We start from the raw sequence: 23,989 nt of genomic DNA on the forward strand, positions 1-23,989 counted from the left end.
AGGGGATGTAGTGTATTATTATGATGTAAAAGAGAAGCAGAGAGGCGGTGCAGAGAGGGAGATGAGTGGAGAGAGAGATTGTTTTATTACAATAAGAGGAGATGAGTTTGCCTCGCAGCGAAATGGGGACCAGTTAATGAAACTTTACCGCAGCTAACGATTTCTCCTCCCTCGCTCTAAAAACCGCCCTTATGAAATATTTAAACTATTTAATATAGGTAGTATTAAGCTGAAAGACACTGGCATCGGCCATCTGACAACATTTACAAGGCTGTGGATTCTTTAAAGTTGGCTAAACAAAGCTTTACAGCCTGCTATCCCTCAACCCCACATACAACAGGGCTCATGTCCTAAATCACCCTCACATTGAGCGCAATATAGTCTAATGTGTTTTACTGTTGGGAGACTTGATTTGGTCTAATTTAAACTTCTCTCAACACCATGCTGTGCGTCTTTTCTACGCACAGATAGAGCAGTTTACAGGCTCATCCTATCAATGTAAACCTGTCGTATCTATAATAGGAGGGATGGCCTATAGTATTAGCACAGTCTGAGTGTGTGTGGGGATAGAGTTTCATATTGACATGCTCAGTGGGATTGTTGGATGAGAAGAGAGGAATGGGATCCCCCATCAGGGAGTAGGTCAGGGCCATCATCATCCCAGGGCTGTCACTGGACCGCAGCGCCATGAACTGTGGATACAATTTATTTACTAGACATTAAAAGCAGATAAACCAACTAAAAATATATTTTCTAAATGGCACTTTTCTGACTTTGCATGCGGTAAAAAGTTTTGATGGCCAAAATGAAAGCTGTCATGCAAGTTTTTAAATGTGTTAACAGCTAATTATAAAAAAATGTTGTGGTGGATTATTTGATATATTCAGATGGCAACCAGTAGAAAGACTCCCAGTGGGATTTATCCTGCGGGTAAAAAGCCTGTCACTGATTTGTATACAAGTATCAGGATGCACTTAACCACCTAAAGATGCCCTGATATGGTCAGCATTTGTTTCAATGAACATTGCATTCTTGTTAAACTCGAGACAAAATATGCTGTGTGTGTGTATGTGTGTATGTGTGTATGTGTGTGTGTGTGTGTGTGTGTGTGTGTGTGTGTGTTGGTGTAAGGGTGGACCATGTAAGCCTGCCTGATGGTTGAATGCATGGCTGCTCCTTCACGCTGGTTAAAAGTCGAGGGAGGGAGGGAGGGAATGGAGGAAGAGAGTGAGAGAGGGAAGTAAGTAACCGCATAGACGTGAATTAAAGGGGTGGACGGAGAGCAGAGAGAAAAAAGGGGATGGATGGATGGCTTTGATTGGGATGTGAGAGAAAGAGTTAAAACATTAATGGGGATCATTTGGGGTTGATGATAATTGAACACATGCCTTTAGTTTGGACAAGAGGATTCCCATTGCATTATCTTATCTTTAAAAGTGCATGCTTTTTCTTTGTTGGGTTAATCTCTGTCTTATCTCTTTCTAGAGTTAAGTAAATGTATCAGTTTCTGTGGAGACGTTTTAAGAGGCTTTCAGAGGGACCTGTCATGGAAAAAATAATGAGTGATGTAATTAATTAGTGAGTGTGTTTGTTGTTTCATTAATGACTTATGACTGATTTATGTGTGTGTGTGTGCCAGTGTGGGTTTGTGTTTAAGAGCAGCTGAGTGCTCCTGAACGCCCCTGGTCGTGCTGCTAATGTGTTAATTCATTACGTCTTGTAGCCAGTTGCATTGTGTCAGAGCTGTGTTTCTAGTCTCTCCCTGTCTGTGTCCTCTCCGCTTCATAAAAGCCGATTATCCGGCATGTCGCCGCCGCTCCACCCATTCTCTCCTGCCTCTTGACCTCCTCACCCATCCTGTTGCCTGCCCGCAGGGCGCTCAGGCAGGGGAGGGAGGGGAGGGAGGGACAGAGAGACCAGCTGCCACCAGCCATAGTGCTGTGGAGCCTGGCAGAGGGAGCTACTCCAGCCCCCTGCTTTGCTGGGCCTTCTGGCCCCTCAGGGTTGAGGGTTGGAGGAGGAGGAGGAGGGGGGGTGACCAGCCAGCTTCTTGCCACCAGCCCCACCTGTCTAGCCCCAGGCGCAGGAGTGTGACCGATTCGACACACGTGCAGATATTCAAAGCCACATATGCATTTTAGGACTGGATGACCCCAGATATGTCAATTCGACATTATACTTTTTTACTTTTTTCCAAACTTACATGCACTACCCCATATTCAGATTATGCTCCAGTCTGCACAATACAACACAATTTAATTATGAGCACAAAATTAGTATGCACATTGAAATCATGGAACAACATGATTATTGCAAAATACGGGGAAAACAGGTTTATGTAATATCACTATGCATTCACATTTGCATAAAAAAAACATTTGACCTAGCAGATCAAGTCCTGGATACATGGACCATTCATTCAAACTATTGTAGCACAAGCTAGAACTCTAGCAAGGTTAGCTAGCACTAAAGATGTGGACAGTTGAGGCATGTTTAGATAAAGGAGTCACTTCTGATTTTGATGCAATTTGCGTATAGGAGAGAAAACGGGCGACACAAACTGACTGTGTAAAACATGCTGAACAGAAGGAAGACACTGGAACTGTAAATTATGGTTAGTATGCTAATTTCAACATTCATTCATTCTAAACTTGTATGGGCATCGCATTACTGAACAATGTTATTGCACATATAGATTTTCCTCATGTACAAGCCTACTCTTCCTCTACTCTACACTCTTTAAGTCTTCCTGAATACACATGAATGCACACACTCACTACAAAGTACACTACACCCCTCCTCACGCCCACACCACAGATACATGGAGGCACTTTGCTGTGAGGCGTGAAAGAGCGAGAGCTAAGTGAGGCCACTCCACAGCGCTATTCTCTATATTGATTTCCCATTATCAGAGCACAGTCCCTGTGGAGTCATTAGTGCCGGGATCAAACAGACAGACAGAGAAGGAGACTAATACCAGTCACTTACACCAGCACCGGGAGCTCACCTTACCTCCCCGAGGGTAGGAAGGCCAGAGAGGAGCAGAGGAGGAGAGGAAACGAGGAAGGGTGGGTGGGTGGGTGGGTGGTTGGGGGGGGGGGGCTGATAGTGGACGGACGAGTGCAACGGGCTAACAGATGGAGAAGGCAATGTGTGGAGAAAAAGAGGAAGAGGAGAGAGGTGGGGTTTCACAGTGGAACGTTCACGGGCAAATGGTAGACACTCTTTGATCACTTTATTTGGCAGCTTTGTTTGGGCGGTTGTTGCGGAAATGTCTCCCTTTGCTCTCTTTCTCTTTTTTTTTTTTTCTAGCTAAGCAGTTTCACCATCCCTTTAAAAGAAATGTCTGCCCTTTAGTTATTGCTTAAGTTTTCATGTTTTCCACTTGATGCATAACTTTTCTCTTTGTCCAACGTTGTAGAAACGCAGCCAATAACGCTCCTCGCCCTCCTATCTGTCAATAATTTTATGGTAAAGATGCGATGATGAATGGTTTTCATGTAGCCGGCAGCTGTCCCCACACCTCAGAGACAAAGAGAGAGGGATAGGGAGAGAGAGAGAGAGGAGAGAGAATATAAAATGTGAGATGCTCATTTTGGTCCCTTCTTTCATAATTTCTGTGGATATATTTATTCTCTATGGATTCAAGGGGAGCAATGAATTCATAGTTTGAATCAACACCATCCATCTTATTCGCTTCTGCCTGCCAGTGAGCCCTGGAAGTGCTGGTCAGGCTTTTACTACACTCACAAACACACACATTGAGACTGACACACACACACACACACACTCAGCTCAGACGGGGGTGACCCTGGCCTGACCCCCCTGCTGACCCCCAATCTGTTCCCCAACCTCACACCATGAGAGACCGGGGCACACCAGGACAGACGGGGACACACACACGCTCAAAGACACGTACGCACAAATGAGCATATCGCACAATGTGTGATGTGATGGATATCTCCTTAGACAGTACCATGTGTGTGGGCAGTGTGCATGGGGACACAGAGTGTGTCTAAGTGTGTGTGGTGCCGTACCCTCTGCCCCCTCCCACTGGTGTTAATTGATTCTTGGTGCGCTATGCTGATTGGTGTGAGGACCCCTAGAGGCGGGCCCAGTCTCCACCTCTGCCCCCTCCCCATTTGTGTAGCACCTTTCACACTTCAGCACAAACACACCAAAAAGCTATACAGTGCATGGTATATGTGTCTATATGTATAGATGTCCGAATGTCCCTGAACTCATCTCACAGTAGCACATGTGTAGAGTTTACATCCTCTTGTGAGAAAACACACACACACACACACACACACACACACACACACACACACACACACACACACACACACACACACACACACACACACACATCTTTCAGGGGATTTTCACACCCCAGTAAAGAGGAAGCTGGCTAGCTGACATGAGCAGATTGTGGATCATATGAGACGATCCACAAAAAATCTGAGTCTTAGAGGAGATTCATGAACAATGTAGGTGGGCAAAGGTGTGTGTGTGTGTGTGTGTGTGTGTGTGAGTGTGTTTGTTTGTGTGTGTGTGTGTGTGTGAGAGAGAGAGAGAGCCAGAAAGACAGTAAGAGAGATGAATCTCTGGTTATTAATTTCCAGCCGCGGCCCCTGGGTGAGATGTTAATATAGGGCTGATTGTGACTAATTTCTTATTAATTGCCATCAGCGATTACACAGTGGCCAGTAATGGGGCTAATTTGTTGAAATGAATTTGTTTTTTCAGAGGCATTTTAATTGCTGCAGGTGGGCAGCATCCTGTGCACGCTGTCGCTTTTGTTTTTCAGCTGGAAACTTTTGAAGTGTGATGCTGTTTGTTTCACTAGTATTTGCAATTTAATATAGATTAAAGTACAATAGTATAAAAGTGTAGTATGTATACTATACACAACGTATGTGTATGCATGTATGATATTTGGGCTTCTGCCTCCTGTCTGCAGACATACACCCACACATATCTTTGCAGAACCATTGTAAACCTCATGCTATCTTATTCATCAGGTTTATATATCTTCTCCAGTATATCTCTACACGTTCATGATCATTACAGCGGGGACGCAGGGACATTTAAGTTGTTGCCTTTGTTTGTTGAATGTTTATAGCTTCCGTTAGCACAGCCTCAACGACCACTGAGGAACCAGTAGATACAAAATCCAAATCCCCCTATAAAAGAGGAGATGCCCTCTGGGCAGCCATAGCTCATAGTTGGCCTGATTTAGTGGCAGCCAGGAATCCGGGCTTGAATAAAGACAGAGAGAGCGAGGGCAGAATGGGAGAGAGAAAGAGAGAGAGAGAGGGAGAAAAAGATAGCTCCCTGTGTGATAAATAGCCCCAGCTCTCTCTATTGCATTAGCCGTCCGGGCCGATAGATTGCGAGCCCAATAGACCCAGACGTATGCGATTGGTTTCTCATATAAAAGTTGCATATTAAATTCCTTCACAGGACTGTGCCCCCCAAGCATGAAGGAGGGAAGGAAGAAATGGGAGTGAAAAAGCAGAAAGTGGAGAAAGGAATGGAAGAGAAAAAGGCTTTTTATGAGGGAAGGCAGAGAGAGTTGGGGAAGCCGCAGAAGAAAAAGAAGGGGGGAAGATAATAGCAGGAGAAAAGTAGCTTGATGGTGGAAAAGACAAATGGTGATGTCATGCATTTAATAGGTCCGTGGATATTGGGCGATGAGTGCGACCGTACGTCCATTTAATCAGTATTGCTTCACAATGAAGATTTCTCTCTGGTTTGAGCTCGCTCCCCCCTTCCCCTGTTCTCAGCCGCTCTCCACATGCTAACGACCTCTCTAATTGTTTCCAAGCTCATTAAGATGCTGATGTTTTAATAGTAATTAATCCGTCATTTGCCTACATGCAAAGACGGGCCACTGAGGTTTGTTCATTGCTGTTTCAATACACTGATAATGCAGTAGCCCAGTCAAAGGAGACAATATCCTGCTAATTTAGCTCATCACTGTTAATTGGTTGTTAAGTGCCTTTAATTACCAGGCAGGCTCTGGGATTTGGGTCGGCAGAAAGAGGGGGATCGCACTCATTGTCCCTGCCGCTTGTAATGGATCTAGTGTGAACTTTGGAAACTGGAATAAATGACCAAAGAGTGAGAAGAGTTGTACATTGACCCTGCCTATTTTCTTGCTCCTTACACTTCCTCTCCCATTTCCTTTCCTCCTTCCCCTTCCTTTCCTCCGTCCTCCTGTCCCGTCCTCCATCTCTGTCTCACTCCCTATCTCTTCCTCCATGATATTATTAACTCATTAAGTTTTTTTCATTATTTTTAATAAAAGATGAGTTATGGCTTTAGCCTCACTGTGGCAGCACCCCCCCCCCCCCCCTACACACACACACACACCTCCTCCTCCTCCTACACCTCCGTCGTCTTCTCTCTCTTCCACTTTAACCATTTGTTCCCTCCCTCCCCCCTTCTCCTTCCACATTTCCTCCCTCCTTCTTGGCCATATTGTGCCTCCTCTGATACATTTGACCCTTGAACTGCAGTTTTTGACCTCGGTGTTGCTGGTTACAACCTTCTGTCCATCCTCTTTGCGTTTGCCACAGATACTCACATCTATCAATCATCTCTCCTTCTCATAGCACTGAGCAGTCTTTAGATGGCATTCATAAGATTTATGATGCATGATCCTCTCCTGTGTGTGTGTGTTTGAGATAGAGAGAGAGACAGAATAGAGTGAAGAATAAAAAGAGAAAAGATGGAGAGACAAAGGCAGATAGAGAGAGAAGAGGAGAGGGTTTTGTCGATGACACAGTTGAATAATGACAATATCTATGATTGATAGCTCATACTGAGTAGGTCGAGTGTGTGTACTGGGTTTGAGAGTGTGTGTGTGTATGTGAAAGAAGTGGGAGTCTATATGTCTGTTTTTCCCTCACATTAATCTGATGTTAAAGAAGCAATGATGAATGGTTTTCATGTAGTTGGAGCTGTCAATGGTCAACCTGAAGAAGAGCACGGAAAGAGAGGGATAAAGGTAGCAAGTGACCAGAATTGCCAAGGGACGCATGGTGTTTATGTGGGAAAAAAAAGGGACTCCAGGAGATGAAAGCGTAATAAATATCTTTCAGTTAGAGAGGACAGATAAAACCCAGTTATTAACCACTCTGCTTTCAGCCATAAAAAGCCTAACTGAAATATTTACAGCATATGCTTGTCTATTTCTTAACACCATGAGTCATTTCTTGAAGAAAGGCTTTTTAAATACATGTAAATTGAATACTTGGGTTTGTTGCTATAAATACAGTACACATGAATAGTTTTTCACTGTTATTATTCCTCATAAAGGAGTGATCTCTTCTTATATCTATTCACTATAGCTAACACATTTCCAGTCATGCAAGAAGTCCTTGCAGCATTCAGAGGGACCTGAAAAGAATTCCTCAGCAGTCTATGGAGCCAGAGTTAATATCAGTATGTGTCTTTAAATGTTAGTCTTTTTTTGTTTCCATTCATTTTTTTCTCTTGCTGGAGGGAATATCTTGCTGCTTGCATGTTTGTAATTTTCCAAACATTGCTCTAAAACTCCAGGCCAAAGTTGTGGTCACATTACCATTTTGTTCAACAAAGTTTCTCCTTATGCAGCCTGAAAAGAATGATTGATTGATTGCATTGCTTTAAGCAGGAACAATATACTGTAGATAACAAAAAGAAGGTTTGGGAGCAACACTACAGTTTTTTTTGCTGGTTGTATGATAATGTAAAGTATGACTGTGTATATACTGTTACCAGCCACTTTATGAGGGATGACTGTTTCACTGCCTTTTGAGGTAAACAATGCAGCAACTCGGTAAATGCAGTACTCTTGACAAAAATGCTTTGTTGGTGGCCAAAGGAGTATTACCAGAGTCACTGAAACAATTAAAATGATAATGATAACTCCAATAAATGCTCGGTAGTAACTAAAATAACCACTCATTACACTGAAGGTGCAGAATGAAGATCTAAACTGAACGATCTGAACGCAAAATTACAGGCACCATGATGAATGTTTAACATGAGTGTCGCCACAACTGCACCTAAGCTGCTTATGACTTACAAAAGAGTTGAATAGACATCAAAGTTTGTAGTTGTTAAAGGAAAACAGTTAGCTGCCTGAAAGATTTTGAGTTAGTGATGGACTTGAGAGTCAGAAAAGAGCTCATATGATGACAGAAACTTGCTGCAAGTGAACAAAAACAGGCTGCAGGAAGCAAAAACAACTACTTTGAAAGCAAATGTGATGAAAAATAAATGTAAAAAATTAGAAAACAAATGCAACAAAAAAAAAGCTGCAAAGAAAGTTTTCCCAATGAAAGGCCTGTACTGTATAGGAGCACTTACTTGAACTTGAAAGACATCAATAAGGTATTTTTCTTGTAAGGCTTGGCTTTACTGGGGATCTTCTGCTCGGGCTCCTGGGATGGGAAAAATCAACTGCATAGAACTTGGACGTAGTTTCAGGGTTGTCTTACATTGGTGTCTGAATTTGAAGCCCACCGATGGCTCTTGCTGTATTGGGATCCTGTCATGAGGTAACGTTCAGTCAACCTGCCTCAACTACACCTTTAGCAACAGGCAGAAAGGTGCAATGGAGGCAACTCTTTGGCCTCCTTGCAAACGGCTTTAATGTGCTTGAATATCATTCAGAAAATGCACCAAATTATGCATAACTGTTATCCTTAATATAAACAAAACAAATGAGTTATGAAACAAATTCATAGCCATAAAAGGCTCCTGTACAGTGTGAACCAATATTAACATGGGCCATTCAGACCAAATTCATTTTTTGAAACAGGCTGTAAACATCTTCTTTTTTTTTTCTGCTGTCAAAATAGGCATTTTAACATGAGTGTTAATCTTATGGGGCTTTTGCAGTCAGCCTAGAGTGGACACACAATGTGAACATTCACATTGGCTTAATTTTTTCAACACCTGAGGTCACCGCTTGGACGGACACAACCTGATGCTCAACATCACCCTCCATCACCTCACTGCCCTCTCATGTCTTGGTTACTCGTGTCAGTGTCCTTGGCTGTAAATCTTGTTACTACTTGTTGTCAAATGCCGTCATCATTCCTCATTTAATCCATCCATGCTCGGGGGCCTGACAACTCCTTGTTCCCAGGACTCCTAGAGTTGGCAAAGTCAACTGGCAGTACCAATTTCTGCATAGCTAATAGAACTAACTTGCTAACAGCAGCCAAACTTAGCTGTGGCGGTGTCTTTAGCAATGCCATCTGTACTTCAGAAACAAACCTGGAACATATCTTAGAAACTAATTAAGATATGTTCCAGGTTTGACCAAATTCAGAGACATAAAACATAGGCATATTATATTTAATATGTTATAAAGTTGTGTTTTTTGCACAGATAGGTACCTGGCCCTCTGCAGCAAAATTGTTTGTCCAAAAGCTACTCTTTTGGGGCATATTTGGCCCTGTCAGCCATCTTAGAATTGGGTTATTGATGCACCATCTGTTACTAGTCAGCCAAGTTAAAATCACATAATTCCACCACAAGTGATTCTTAATAAAAGACAAGAATTCATTATTAATCTGCTGTCTGCTGCAACTCCTTACACCTCACGGGCTTGGTATTTGGTTTTCTTTGTGTTTTAAGAAGCTCCGCTGTCAATGAATGTTTGCATCAATCATTTATTCTACCTTACTTTATGTCTCTGCGTAATCCCTGTTGTCACACACATCATAGGAAAGCTCATAGAAAGAATAGCCTTTTATGGCTATGATTTCCAACCAATAGTAAAGCACTTGACATGCGTGTCTCAAACTGTGTATTTTGTTCCTTGTGTTTTACAGTGCAGTGTGGACCTGATTGTCCTAGAAGTTATACCGAATAAGTGTTTCCTGTGGTTGATTGGTTTGTTTCCAGCCGCTCTCTGACATGCAGATGGATGTGCGCTGTGTTATTTACACTTTTGTGTCAGTCCTCAAGGAAATAGCTTGAAGTATGGGAAAGGTTAGGTGTTAATGTGGCAGTAGTTTGAGGCAATGTTTGCTGACAGCTGTGATGAATTGTTTCCATTGTTCTTGTATTCCTTACCATTCAAACACTATTTCCCTGCCACATGATAATCCCTATCCGTATATATAACTACAGCCAATCTGTATTCACTCCTGAAACTGCAGTATATATTACATTCTTTATTAAAGCAGCTCTTTATTGGTACAGTGTTATCATAATTTTTCTGTTGTGGAGGAACAGTACACGGCATTTTCTCAGTTTAATTTACAGTGTGATACGATACATACATTTGTCAGGTTTATGGCACTGAATGAGCAATGTAAAAGACACAATCTGGAGACAGAAGCATTTTTTTGAAATGGCCATATATTATTAGTTTGCATGCGTCACATTCAAATGTCAAACATTTCAAGTTGTTCTACATAAAGTGATCAGTGCATTAAGTCTTTATATTAATATTGTCCTTGAATTCTCTTATTTTGTGAAAATTCAGATTACTACTAACTTTGCCCAGGTAGAGGTTTGAATACATCCTGTTTTCCCAGAAGTCCACTTCTGAGTCATCATAAAAAATGTAGTTCATGAAATGGATGACAGGCAAGTTTATCGTATGGTTTCATTTAGTCCTTCAGAGCATCTACAGCAAGTTCAAGGGCTTATCTGAGCCACACATTTCTCTGTCCAATGGTTGGATAGAAAAGTTGTTAGACTAGTAGACGTTTAGTTCCCTCCTCAAAGAAGCAGCATCAATCATCGGTCCACATGTGATGTAGGCTGGCTGTGTGAGTACAGTTGGTTCTCTCTGATGAGGTGTAGAGTATCGGAAGTCCCATTTTTCTCACAGTGTTGTTAGTTCTTTTATTGTAAAATTGATAAAAGAAGATAAAAGACACACAATATAGATCAGTTTTTTTGTCTTGTTTCACACAAGATTTGCAATCAGCTTCTATCATTGAGACATTTTTCAATTTAATGTTTCAGCAATCACATGTAAAAAAAAAGACTGCTCAAATGTTATTTTTACGGGTCCTGAAGCTGTGCACATTTAAGAATATTGTATCTTTCAGCAACTGAAAAACACTTAAAGGCTTTATATGCGATTTTTCACACTTAAATGTAATAGAAATGAAGTATATCCTCTGAAAATAACTCTGTGAGTCATGACTGTCTACAATGGGTGTAACACCCGAGTCCTACTGTCTGTGATGCTTTCCGAGTCCTATCTTCAGTTTGTTTACATCGCTAGGACGGCCGGCCAGCTCTCTCATCCCCTCACGTATAAAAGTTGTTTGATTGAGGGACTAGGGAAAAGAAGAATAACATACTGTACTCACTGCTTAACTGTGTTTCTAGATCACGATCATTTCAGGTAAATTTACATGCAGTGTGAAGATACGAGCATAATAAAGATCGCTAGCATTAGCATGCTAACACAACAATGCACCGCGAGTTGTTTTGGTTTCATGCTGGTGCTCAAGGGCGACATCTGCTGGATCAAAAAATTGCATATAAAGCCTGAATATAAAAAGCATAAAAATAACATTTTTATCTGCAACAAACTTCTAACATCTGTTTAAGCTTTTTATATCAACAATATTATATAAGTAAATTATTATTATTTTGGTTAATGCACTAAGAAAAAATGCTTCCCCAGTATAAGACAGTAGGTGCACAAGGTAATGCCAACCATCTCCCTTGAGGATTTCATTATTTGAAAATACATGCATCATAGATATAATTTGTTTATTCTTAATTCGTACCAACTTAAAACAATGTCTAATTAAGTGTACACTTTATTCTAAGTTGATATTTTTGTGCTTTTATTAGCAGATAGGATGAACTGTCGTAAAAGATCATGTTGCACTTTAAATGTATTTAACCTGCTTTGCTCATTTTAACATTTAATACAAATTACAAGACACCAAATCTGATGATGGTGTCATGACATTCAGGCATGTAAATTGCAGTGGTTAACTCTTTACAAGGCTCTTGTGTGTTGGGTTTAATGTGGTGCTGTGTGAAAGCAAAGGTTTGAAAACTTGCCTTGTTGCTTTTACTTACAGAATATTTACAAAAATGTGCCTGGAAATGGCAAACTAATGATTTGATCCTGTTCACAAAGTGTGAACATACACATGAAAGCAGGATGTGAAACATAAAGTGCCTCCCTTCTGAAAGCATATTTCTTGGCCTAACACCGATATTGCCATATGGCCTGATGCTCGGTGGATGACACCAGTAGGATCTGAGTGTCACAGTTCATTTGTTCTGGGCCTGACAATGTCTGTGGGGGTTAGAGAGATGCAATTTTTTTCTACCTGCATACTGTACTGTGGTTGACGCTGAAGCCTTTAGCAGTCGGGCTGTTAATCTTGGAGGTTCCTTTTGTTCTCGTCATCCTTAGGCTGATCATTTAAATCATCTAGAAGAGCACATGACAATGGTCATACCACACATTTTTGATATTTTGTTTTTCAAAGTAAGACAGAGATAATAAATATGATCCAGTGTAATTAGTTGCCTACAGTCTTCACATATAAACCAGCATCATATAAAGTACATCTCACTGCATGTAAATGTGGCAATTTCCACAAATTGGATGTAATTTTATATTTAAAGAGTTTGTAGTCATTGGCTCTTAATGCAATAACTGCATTGCTGACATAATAAGTCTCTGTATAATGTCAGGTCTTGTAATTTTGTGTTAAATACGTGTGTGTGAATCAAAATGTACTTTTCACCTGTATGGACATCAGTGACAGCGGTGTCATTTCCGCTTTGGATAGTTGCTGCGTCTGTGCTGTTGTTAAATTCTTGAAGCACAAAGTTTTGATCTGTAACACCAGCCCTGCAGGTAAAATGTGTGTGGCCACACAACAGTGTCACCTCTGTAAGCGGGTCTCTGCCTGAGAGAGGGGAAAAGGAAAGCTTGGGGTTAAGAGCAAAGAAATGTTTTCACACAGGCTGTTTGTCAGATACAACAATATACACTTTTAAGTGAAACCTATTGTCAGACTCCAGGATCTGAAACTGTGCAGATTTACCTTCATACTTTAATTTTTGAGCTACCTTTTGGTCCTGTTGAAGACTGCTGTCTCCTTCTCCTCCCACTGTAAGACGGCCATCGACATCTTAGTAGATGGGTGTAGGCTGACCTGAAGTCTCTGTTTAGGGCTCCATAGAGTAGTGGATTGAGTGCTGAGTTGGCATAACCCAGCCACAACACAATGGGAAATTCTGGTACTGTGCTGGGGTCTGGATGCTCTTTTAGGCCCAACACTGTGAACATGATGAAATACGGCAGCCAGCACACCACAAAAGCTCCGATCACTACTGCCAGAGTCACTGTGGCTTTATGCTCCCGCAGAGCCACAGCTGCAACACTGGAGACCAACGTGGTGCAGGTGGAGGGACTGTTCCTGCAGTTGTAAGTTAAATAAGTGGGTCTGGCACTGCCTATGCGTTTGGCCTGCGCCTGTGCAATGCGAAGTATTCGTAGGTACGTCCAGCACATGGCCACCAGAGGCAGGTAGAAGGTGAGGAGAGAGTCGGTCAGTACATAGGGTCTGTTCAGTTCAAAACGACATTTCCGCTCCTGAGCCCAGGGCCCATGGTTTTGCACAGTCCCATTAACAGTGTTCCAGCCCATCTGGATGGGCAAGAAAGACACGGCAATTGAAACCGTCCAAACGGCGGTCATCGCAACAGCAACTCTCCATGGCAACACTAGTGATGCATATCTCAGAGGCATGGTCACTGCCAGGTAGCGGTCCACACTGATTACAAGGAGGGTGAGGATGGAGGCAGTGCAGAGCATGACATCCATGGAGATGTAGAAGTTGCAGAAGACCGGGCCGAGCGGCCACTCACTGTTAAGCAGAAGGAGGGCGGAGAAAGGAAGGACCAGGAGGCCAAGTAGCAGGTCTGTGACGGCCAGTGACACGATGAAGCAGTTAGTGAGACAGCGGAGGCGTCGGGAGGCGCAGACAGCGAGGCACACCAGCACATTACCACTGACAGTCAGGAGGATTAGAAAGGACAGGAGGACACCCAGCATCACGTTTGACAACATTATTGCCAGATCTTCACCCGAGACAATGTGATAATGTCATCCCTGGAACTTCACGTGAACCATTGTTACAATTTTTTTAAAGATTAAGAATTGATGAGAGGAAGAATTACAAGCCTTAAACTCACATGAAAGTGTGTTAAACATGTTCATGTAGAGTGCATGTGCACTGAATGACATGTCTCATGTGATCCCTGTTTACCCCTGTTTTTCTTCCAATATTCTTTATGCTTTCGTTGCCAATTTCTTTGAGTGATTTCTGTTCCCTACAAACAATAGCTTTCAATGCTCTATTCCAGCTTTTTTCAGAAAGAGATGTTCTGCAAGAAGTTGGATGGATGATATTTGTCTCTTGCTTGACAAATGCTGCTAATGAGAATTGTAAATCCGCACTATGCTGGGCTGTTGAAATATCTGTGATGGCTGTTGAAAAGCTTCTTGTTTTAGTTGCTGATTCTTGGTGGTCTATGGCAACACTGTGTCCTCAATGCCATCTTCTTTGGCTCTGCTGACACCTAGTGGACACAGATGAAAAACACAGTAGCTATGTATTTCTTCAACATACTGCAAAGGAATACATGCACATAAAAGATCAGTGACTTTTTTGATATGGTTTTATCTGTTTTTTTGTTGTTATAAAACCTATTGGTTACTGGTAGTGAATTCATTATTTATTCATTTAAATTTTAAAGAAGGAAAACTATAAATGAATGGGAAAAATTAAACTGCCTACAAATACTTTCATGTGACTTTTGTCACAGATAATGACTTTTTTTTCTGTATATATTCTCCATATATGTTGATCTATGTTTGTAAATGCTCTGTGTTTTAGGTCTGTGACGTGTTGCATGTGCTGCAGCCTGTCATTCAGCACTTACTACAACAAGACCGTAAAAAAAAGAGCATGTGGTAAACTGGCTTACCTACAGTCCTGACTTGTCACCCATTGGAAAAAAAGAAGAGGCGATTTAACAGAGTGGTAAACAAGTTTTTCAAATTTAAAATTAGCATTTAATTTAGTTTTTTGACACGCACACACACACACACACACACACACACACACACACACACACACACACACACACACACACACACACACACACACTATTTCATAATGCAAGCTAAATTTAGTCCCGTGAGACTTACAGAGTTGTGAAACCAAAATAAATTATTTGTGTCTGATTCTAAACTAAGGTTTACGTCTAGCTTTCACGATTAATAATGGTAAATAATTCAGCACCATGGAGCACCATAGTAAATCCAGTCACAACATTATATATCATTACTACAAGGACTATGTTATATAAATGCATGTCACTGTGTAATTAAATGTATTTAAAATATAGGAACAAGGAAACATTATTTGATGTCATTCATGTTTTTCTAACGAGCAATAGTTTAAAGCAGCTAATAGAAATGTTATTCTATTCATGTTCAACCTAAATACCAGGACTGATGAGCAGGATGCTTGTGGGCACAGTCAAAGCTGAGATGTAGGACTTTATTAACAGCCAGTAGCAGTCTGTAATTACTACAGTGCTATGGCTGGTTTTGGTTTAGTTTTGATAAACATTTGATGAGAAAATGTGAAAGTGCACTCTGGAATCTGGTGTGGTCCAATTGTTAATAGAAGCTCTGTTTAATATGATCATAATAAATTAACTGTTGAATTGAGTGCAATTAATATATTCAATCTAGAGGAGAGAAGCTGGGATTTCTGTTTAATTTGCAGAATATGTTTTTTCTTAGTACTCACTCTTTCATGGACAAGTTTTCTAATACTGTAATGGATAATAAGGCAGTTGCCAGAAATGCTCACTCATCTCCTCAGAAACAGAGAATGGGAGCAAGGGAGAAAGAGAGGTGGATACGTTGGCTTCATATGAAATGAGGAGAAAGAAAATTAGATAATGAAAAGAGAGGTTTTAATGAAATCTGGCTAAAGCAACCAGAACATCTAATCTTTCAACTCTTCTAATCTTTGCTTCTTTGTTCTGTTCACACATCTTTTTTTTTTTCTTTTTTCTAGAGCCACTCTGCTTTGAACGTCATCCAGAGCAAACACTGATAACACAGCCTCTAATGGAGAGAAGAAGTGCAGCTCTGCAAATATGCAAATATCACCTCAGTCTTCACAGCTGATCTGACAGAGGCTGAGACTGAGACGATGAGAGACCTGATATTTCAGCAGTTTTCATCATCAAACGGAGTCTCTCACACTGTCTGTCACTTCTTTGCTTTGTCTTTCTATCTCTCACACTTGTCTGTCACTACCTTGCACTCTGACACCTGCTCAGATGAACAGTTAGAATGACTCCTGGCTTGGCTCCATCACAGGTCCTGTGATACAAACAAGATACCATTCTGCCCACTCACTTACCAAAAACCACAAGTACAAGACTGATTTAGTACAAGTATAATGGATGTGACCTAAATCCATTTAGACTCTATCAGTGTTTATTACTGACAGTCTGTGCTGTCATTCACCTTAATGTTCAGATTGTCCTCTATAGCGGTGGTTCCCAACTGGTCTAGCCTCAGGACCCACCACCAGGGCCTTCATGAAAAGTCGTGACCTGAATTTCATATATTTTCACCAAAATAGATTTGTTCAATGTGAAATAGTGCAGTTTTGACATCAGACAGTAGAGAATGTAACAGAGCAAAGAAACAAAACAAACATGTTGGGAAAGCGCTTCATAGACTTTTTTTGACACAATATTTTTTCCAGGCACACATTAACGACCCACTGAAGTGGGTCGCAGGGCTCTATGGAAAAAAAACACTTATTTAGACAAATCACTCCATTATAGCTACCATGATAACTAACTACCATCTGTTATTCCTCTCAAACTTCTCATCAGTTGTCCTTGACAGATAACAATAGGGAGTGTTTTTACATCTGTACATATAATCCCAAAACCTCGCAAACACATTCACCATCAGGGCCTGCTTCTACGCTCTGACACGTAACCCAAACATAAGTCTTACTAATGGTTTTTTTAGGACTGTAATGGATTGTAAGACAGCTGAGTGCTGTGTTTTCCACACTGAATGTGACGGCTGCTCTGCTTTGGAGGTTTTCCTCAGGACAATACTGTTTCATGTTTTCAAGAGACAACAAAAAAGAAGCATGGGGTTTGTGTCTTTGAGGAGAGTGCTGGAAGAGTTCATTTCCATACAAGGCTATCTGAGGTGACACCCAAGAGTTGGGAGACACGACAAAGTGATAAACATTTAGGAGCTACCTGAGGGCTTCATATCCTTGTCTCCTACAGTATCTGCCAACATAAGAAAGATGCAAACAAGCTGGAAAGGGTTCATTCTGCCATTTCATCTAGACCTTCTATTACTCATCAGCATCAGGGTGAAAAGAGTGCAATTCGGGTATTGGGATGAAAGGCAGGCATAAAAGAAGTTGGAGTAGTAGCTCTTGAGCAGACACAGTCTGAGCTCAAAGATGGGTAATGAGGTTATTTCCCTCTCAGCTAGGACTCACTGCCTCATTTGTGAGATTCTTCAAAATCGAAAGTGTTCATTTTGTGACCTTTTTTTACCAACCAGATGTGTCTTTTTAGAACTCAGTGCATTTGAAATATATTCTTCTTCAACCAAATCAGAGCCATGTGTATTATCACAAATGCAACCTATTAATATGTTGGCAGGAAAATAGGTTTGCAGTATTGAGATAAACTTCAGATGCCTGCAGGGTGTGAAATTAACCTTTGAAGACATGAAAGCAAAGGAAAAGATCAATTATCTGTATTGATCTGCCAATCTCTGTGTCTGTCTTTGTATGTGTTCCTGTCAGTATTCATGCTGTTTTTTGTTTTATAACATTTAAGGGAAAGGGTGGTGTTCAGAAGTATAGCTTCAAAGAATCATCCAGAGTTCAGGAAGCCCTGGACGATGATCTGGCTGCTTCATACAAGTCTTACAGTGATGTCATTTCAAAGTATCGCTAGATCAACTGCAGCATGTTCAAGAGGTTAGTAAATAAAAAACATAACAATGAAACTTGCAGTAGCTCTTTTCCCACTGCAATCTAAACTACTATAGAAGTTTGAGATGACTGACCATAGATTTAAAATACACAAAAGAAAAGTAAGGGATTTGAACTACAAGGCCAAAAACAAAAATACAATTTTGGGGACTTTTACACTGAAAATGCGTAATGTTTAACTTTTGTCTCTGCATGCAGCATCAATAAAAGCATCATAATGCATCATAAAGCTTTCTTTTGCACATAAATCTCTCGCTGTCTGCATATTTGTGAACGTGACAATATGCTCGTCTTTGTTTTTGTCCTTGACAGAGGCACTGGTATGAAAGGGAAGTGGTCTTGGATACTGGGTTGCTTGGTAACAGTTGTGTGCCCTGACTGTTGGAGAGAAGCTGAGGAATCTTTGCTGCTGTGTGAAAAAGAATTAAGTGACAGACACGACAGCAGACAGGTACACCGACCGGGGGGGCTTTTGACACATAAAAAATGCAGAGATACTCTCAGCATGCATTGTTGTGGCCATATTCAGTTCACATCACGATCAGGGTAAATGGGGATAATGACTTGCCCACTATGTCTTAGTCTTGACCTTATAACACATCTGTTGTGTCAACATTGATGAACATATGTACAGTGCTTAAATACTTGTGACAGTAGATTCACATTGTGTGTTCAGAGGAAAGCACACACACTCACACAGGTCCAGAGTCAACACATTGGCTGTCATTTATTAGAGTTACACTTCATTGTAGCTACTTAAAAAGGAAACTTTAGTGTCTGGCCTGCCCTTTGCAGCATACTGTTCCCTCAACAAGTCATGACACTAAACCACATCCTCTCTCTGGCTGCAGCAGCAAACAGGCCCTGCAGCAGCTTCTCAAAAACTGTTTTATTCTTAGAAGATTATTATTTTTCTTTTTAGAAAAACCAATGTCTGAAAGTGCTTTGCTTTTTTTTAAAGTTGCTCCAAGAAGACGTTCAATCAATCAATCAATGTTCAGATCAATCTATCTGTATTGTTATACATTTTTTTTATTTGTTGTGTTTATGTCTGTCTAAGAGATGTGTAAACTTAATGTATTGGTTTGAGTAAATGGAAGTGAAAGTTAAGGTAGAGTTCAAATGTGGAACAAAGAATGACACAAATACAACAAGATAAAGAACAGACAATAGCTTTATGGTCTACATCCCCTCACTCACACACACACACACACACACACACACACACACACTCTTATGCAGTATAACGTTACTTCCTCATTTGCACAACTAGTGAAAAAAAACCTTTTTATATTTTAGTACTTGTACGTAGTTTACTAACCAGGCACAGGATTGACTCACTTGAACACATACTCTCTCAATGTATGAATTTAAACTTAAGTTAAAACACAATTCTTAAATGTGACACATCTTTTGTGTGTCTTTCACAAATATGCTTAAAAATTGTAACTGTAAAAGCTGATGCACACCATTATCTGACATCAATGAAAAACACGAGATAATTAAATAACATTTGTTACTTGTGCTGTTAATTAATAAAGAATTGATCAAGTTTCTGTAATATTCCTGTTCTGCTGCTGACATACACTGCAGCTAACTTAATGCAGACTCAAGGCAAATATTTACTCTCCTTTACTTTAGCGATCACACCAATAACAACCCAATAGATTAAGTTTCACAGCCAGATCCTTTAAGTTTGATCACAAATCAAGAATAATTTATAAAACAATAATTAATAAACTCACCGCAGTGCCGCTTCTTCTTTCTCACGGCAAACGTCCTGCTCCTCTGCTCTGTTCCCTGAGAGAACCACAGTCTCATAAAGAGTGTGTGTGTGATAAGTGTGTATATACTGTAGATATGGGAAAGAGGGGAGAGGGAGAAAACGAGTCATCATCTCTCTCTCTCTCTCTCTTTCTCTCTCTCTCTTTCTCTTTCTCTCTCTCTCCCTCCCTCTCTTTCTCCCTCTCTATGTCTATTATCTTTCTTTGTTTTACTCTGTGTGTTTTCTTCTCTATCTCTTTAGGGAATATTTCTTTTGTAGTTATTTGAATACCTCTTCCATTCTCTAATCATGTTTTGTCATTTGTGTTTACCAGCTGCTCTAATAATGCTGGTCTAACCATCTCTTGTCTTTGGAGAATTGGTCCGATTATCTTAATTATGCAACCAACCTTTTCCATTCAACCCCAAAGAAGTCACAGGAAATAAGTCTACTTTGTAGGAGTGAGAGACACAATTAAGATTCATAAATATGCATGACTAATTGCATTCTAGGTTCTATTTTCTTCTCATGTCATATATTGCAAGAAAATACCACTGCCCTCTCAACTGTAAACAGTTTAATAATTGAGGGCTTCTTTGGAGCTTTTCATGGAAAGATGGCTGTTGGGTAAATCTCTGAGAACTGGCGCTGTTCATTGGACTGGAGAGATGTCAATGACCCGATAGGTCACCAGGATTTCTAAATCAATCTCTATTTCTGCTGCAGCCTTTTTCTCAGCCATTGAAGCTATTTTTATTTGATGTGCCTTTGTGTGGTTTCTCTTCTCTAATGAATGTGTTAGTACGAATTCATAAAAATGTGTTCATTTTACTTTGTCAATGTACCATTTAAATCTGTAGACCATCTAAAAGCAGCTATTCTAGGTTTGAGTAGCTGTAACCATATCTTTGTAAAACGTCTCATGGCAGCAGAGTTATTTTTGGATTGGAGCCAACTGTCTGTTGTAAGCAAAGGTTTGCTAAGACTGAAATATATATGTCTGACATTTACAAGTCAAGCTGTCTTCTTTCCAGCCTTATAGAGATATATCCAAGTGGACAATAATTTGTAGGATGTACCTTCTAGCAGAATATAAGCAAGTCTGTTAACATAGAATCTTTGTCAGTACTTTGTCAGTCCGTGATTGTTAACAATTTGTGTTCTGTTACTATTGTCTGACCTCTGCCGATTAAATGGTAAAATAATCCACACACTGACAGGCAAAACTTTTCCTCTCTGCCAGTATTCCTGATCCTTCAGTAAAGCAGGACATCATCCCCCTTTCCCACTCCATTTCATAACGTGACCAAGGGTTCAGACTTGAGAGCTCTATTCTAACATGCAAACATTTATACAACTTTAAAGGGCTCTTACCCTGTGGTGTGTTGCATATGCGCTCTACTGTGTACCATTTGTGTGCAAAACAGAGACGGCCCATTTTTGCATAATGAATAGGCGGATGTGGCAAGCAATAGTGGTCACATGGTTTGAAGGACTGTATCTTCACAAATATGTTGTTGTGGTTTCATTAAAATGCTTACAATATTGATGTTTGGGATGCATACGTTTAAAAGCTAGAAATCTTTTAATTCATAAGAAAATATGTTTTGTCAAAAAGTTATTGCAGTGTTTACACATAATTAATTCTACTTTCCTCGTACTAACAATTGGTGGCCCCAGTAGTGTTTTGTCACCGGCAGACGATGTGATACTAAACTAAGCACACACAAATTAAAGAATTGTTTATCAATTTCAATTTCTGAAGAGAATTTCTCTTCAGGTATCAGACCTTTAACAGAAATACACCAACAAAGTACTTGGCTTAATGAGAATATTTATTACGAGTGATGAAATCACAAGTGAATAAATGAACATTAATAAAGAATACAGGCAACCTAAGTTTAAAAATGATTATGAATGGAGATATTGTAAGAATGAGATGAGAGGCCTTCATCTGTAAAATTAACTGATTTAATGCTAAGAAATGTATTTCTTTTGTTTAACTAGTAAATATTATATTTGGATATATTTTGAATTTAAGAGTTATAATCAACCCTTTATCACAGCCATAGTTTGTATTGTCTTACTGGCAAAATGTTGTCCAATGGTTGTACTCAGGAACATTCTCCTCTGGTGGCAGCCTGCTGTTCAGTTAGCTTGTTGGGTCGAGCTGTGCGAATCCTGGCAGCGGTCTGTGGGTGTCCCCGCGTATTTACCGTGATGAACAAGCAGAAAGTCCGACGTCAGATCTTCTTAGCAGTTGGCAGAGCAAGGGTTGTGCTCGCTTCTTAAGAATGACTTTGAGAGGTGTCAAGTAACGAAGTACAAATACTTGTACCGTTGCCCTCACAGATTCCTGCAGCTAAGCTTGGATGTACATTTACATTCCAATAAAAGCTATTGATAACATGCCTCTGAAGTTTGACTTTTTGCACCATTACAATACTTACAGGCAACTAGTCATGAAACACATGTTAATGCTCAGTAGTATACATATATGGTTCTTTAATGTATTTGCATTGTACTAAAATGCGTTCATTTTCAATGGGCATAAATGCGGAAGAGATGTTCTTGGTACAACGTGGTCGAGAGGCATATTATTCAATGGCAATTAGATGTTATTGCATACTGTGATGGAAAAACAGTTTCATAGTAACCCTATAACAGCTAAAACACAAGGAAACATATTGCAGGATATGCAGGATTAGTTTAGGACTGTTCTGATGGTAATGATCATTACAACTGTCTGGAGTAAAGGATTCATCTGGGTTTAGAAATTAATTGTTTGGATGCTTAATGTAACTCCAGGATACATAACATGTGAAATGTTCTCTTTTTTTACAGTTTGACTTAAAAGTACAATGGTTAAATAAAGTCAAGAGATGGATTAGTAATATTATAAAATATATGTTGTTGTATTAAGGTTGTTTCCATGTTCCCAGAATTGGAGGTTGAGTTTACCATTGCAACATCACCTAAAGGAGGTAAACGATGATAAATAAAGTCCAACGTATTTTCATGGAATCAATATATGTATATGTAATCAATAGCTGGGTCCAGATGCTGTTGTAGCAGCTGGTGTTTTTGTTCTTAATGTTGTACTTGTAACTGATGGCAGTCTCCTGCATGGAGGACCATAGTGTCATAGTGTCTTCAACTAAATGAGTGTAAGGGATAGACAAAGCTTTTTCAAGATTCACATTGAGTTGAAGTTGAGTATGTGTTGTTTTTCTGATGACCCACTCGCAGAGGTAAGAGAAAGGAAACATTTATTTGCATGTGGATTTTCTAAAAGGGAACTTTTCAAGGTAAGGTTTGCATTGCAGAGAAGTGTAAAAGAATACGTTCTGACTGGGTTTCTATGCACGCTTTTCACATCATCCTCTTTTAACCCTCAAACTATGATACAGAAAGTGAAATCCACTGAGTCCAAAAGAGCAAAGTTGAACATCACACACTGTGCAGGCCTGTGGCCTCAATAGGACTCCACCTTGTTGTACTCACCCACTTCCCCTTAACGGCCTGAAGACAGGAAGAGAGGAGAGACAGAAGAGGAAGAGAGTCAAGGGGGAGGGGCTTATTGCTTTCATTTTACTTAAAAAAAAAAAAATACAGAAGTGAGAATTTAACAGACAGCTCTAAAAAGGAGTGAAGGCCAGAGAGAAACAGGAGAGAATCAAACAGGCAAAACTCAGAATTGAAATAAGGTTAAGGACTACATGCAATCATGGCTCCTTGGACGAGGACCACTTCGGAGCGGTATGGTGTAGGTAAGTCGAGGTTAATCCTAACCAACCCTAACCCTTGTGTGAGCCTTTTTGTGTGTGAGGCTTACTATCATATGGCTTCAGTGTTTCTTTGTTAAAATATGGTAGTAAACTTTCCAAATTATGAGAAAAATTAGATGCCCATCATTTCCTGCTTAACAGGATGTAAGAAGGTGCCTGATACAAATTGAGTATTTGCACATCGGATGTAAAACATTAAAATAACTTTAATCCTAAAATCACTTGAACCATCACATTTTAGTGCAACATAACTCATAAATGGAACAGTTGAATGCATGCTTAACAAAATAACATCCATCCACAGGTGATGCAGAGGTGATTGACAGGTATTAGGCAATTTGAATGCATTGCAAATTATCCAT

At 40.2% G+C, this 23,989-nt stretch overlaps 2 protein-coding genes across 4 annotated transcripts in view; one reads left to right on the forward strand and one right to left on the reverse strand.

The window, feature by feature from the left end:
- Nucleotides 1-10,166: 10,166 nt before the first annotated feature.
- hrh2a (histamine receptor H2a) lies at nucleotides 10,167-20,054 on the reverse strand. 3 transcript variants are annotated; one of them, XR_010666852.1, is made up of 6 exons: nucleotides 19,820-20,054; nucleotides 13,072-14,586; nucleotides 12,744-12,908; nucleotides 12,321-12,424; nucleotides 11,200-11,303; nucleotides 10,167-10,857 (listed from the first exon to the last, which is right to left on the reverse strand). XR_010666852.1 is itself a non-coding variant. In XM_020645808.3 (5 exons), exons 2-4 carry the CDS (start codon nucleotides 14,072-14,074, stop codon nucleotides 12,369-12,371), a joined length of 1,224 nt encoding a protein of 407 aa, XP_020501464.2. In that variant the 5' UTR covers nucleotides 14,075-14,586; nucleotides 19,820-20,054; the 3' UTR covers nucleotides 10,167-10,857; nucleotides 12,321-12,368. The 3 variants fall into 3 exon arrangements, 2 of the variants coding, with proteins under 2 accessions (XP_020501464.2, XP_020501465.2); XM_020645808.3 differs by lacking the exon at nucleotides 11,200-11,303; XM_020645809.3 differs by having other exon boundaries at nucleotides 10,167-11,303.
- A 3,398-nt stretch (nucleotides 20,055-23,452) lies between these two features.
- LOC109993004 (dedicator of cytokinesis protein 2) overlaps nucleotides 23,453-23,989 on the forward strand; it is a 93,561-nt gene continuing 93,024 nt past the window's right edge. The window contains exon 1 of the mRNA XM_020645807.3: nucleotides 23,453-23,609. Within this exon, the coding sequence (XP_020501463.2) occupies nucleotides 23,567-23,609 (43 nt within the window). The 5' untranslated portion in view covers nucleotides 23,453-23,566. The remainder of the gene's footprint in view (nucleotides 23,610-23,989) is intronic.

The sequence above is a fragment of the Labrus bergylta genome, chromosome 9 (genome assembly GCF_963930695.1).
Source record: "Labrus bergylta chromosome 9, fLabBer1.1, whole genome shotgun sequence".
Lineage (NCBI taxonomy): Eukaryota > Metazoa > Chordata > Actinopteri > Labriformes > Labridae > Labrus > Labrus bergylta.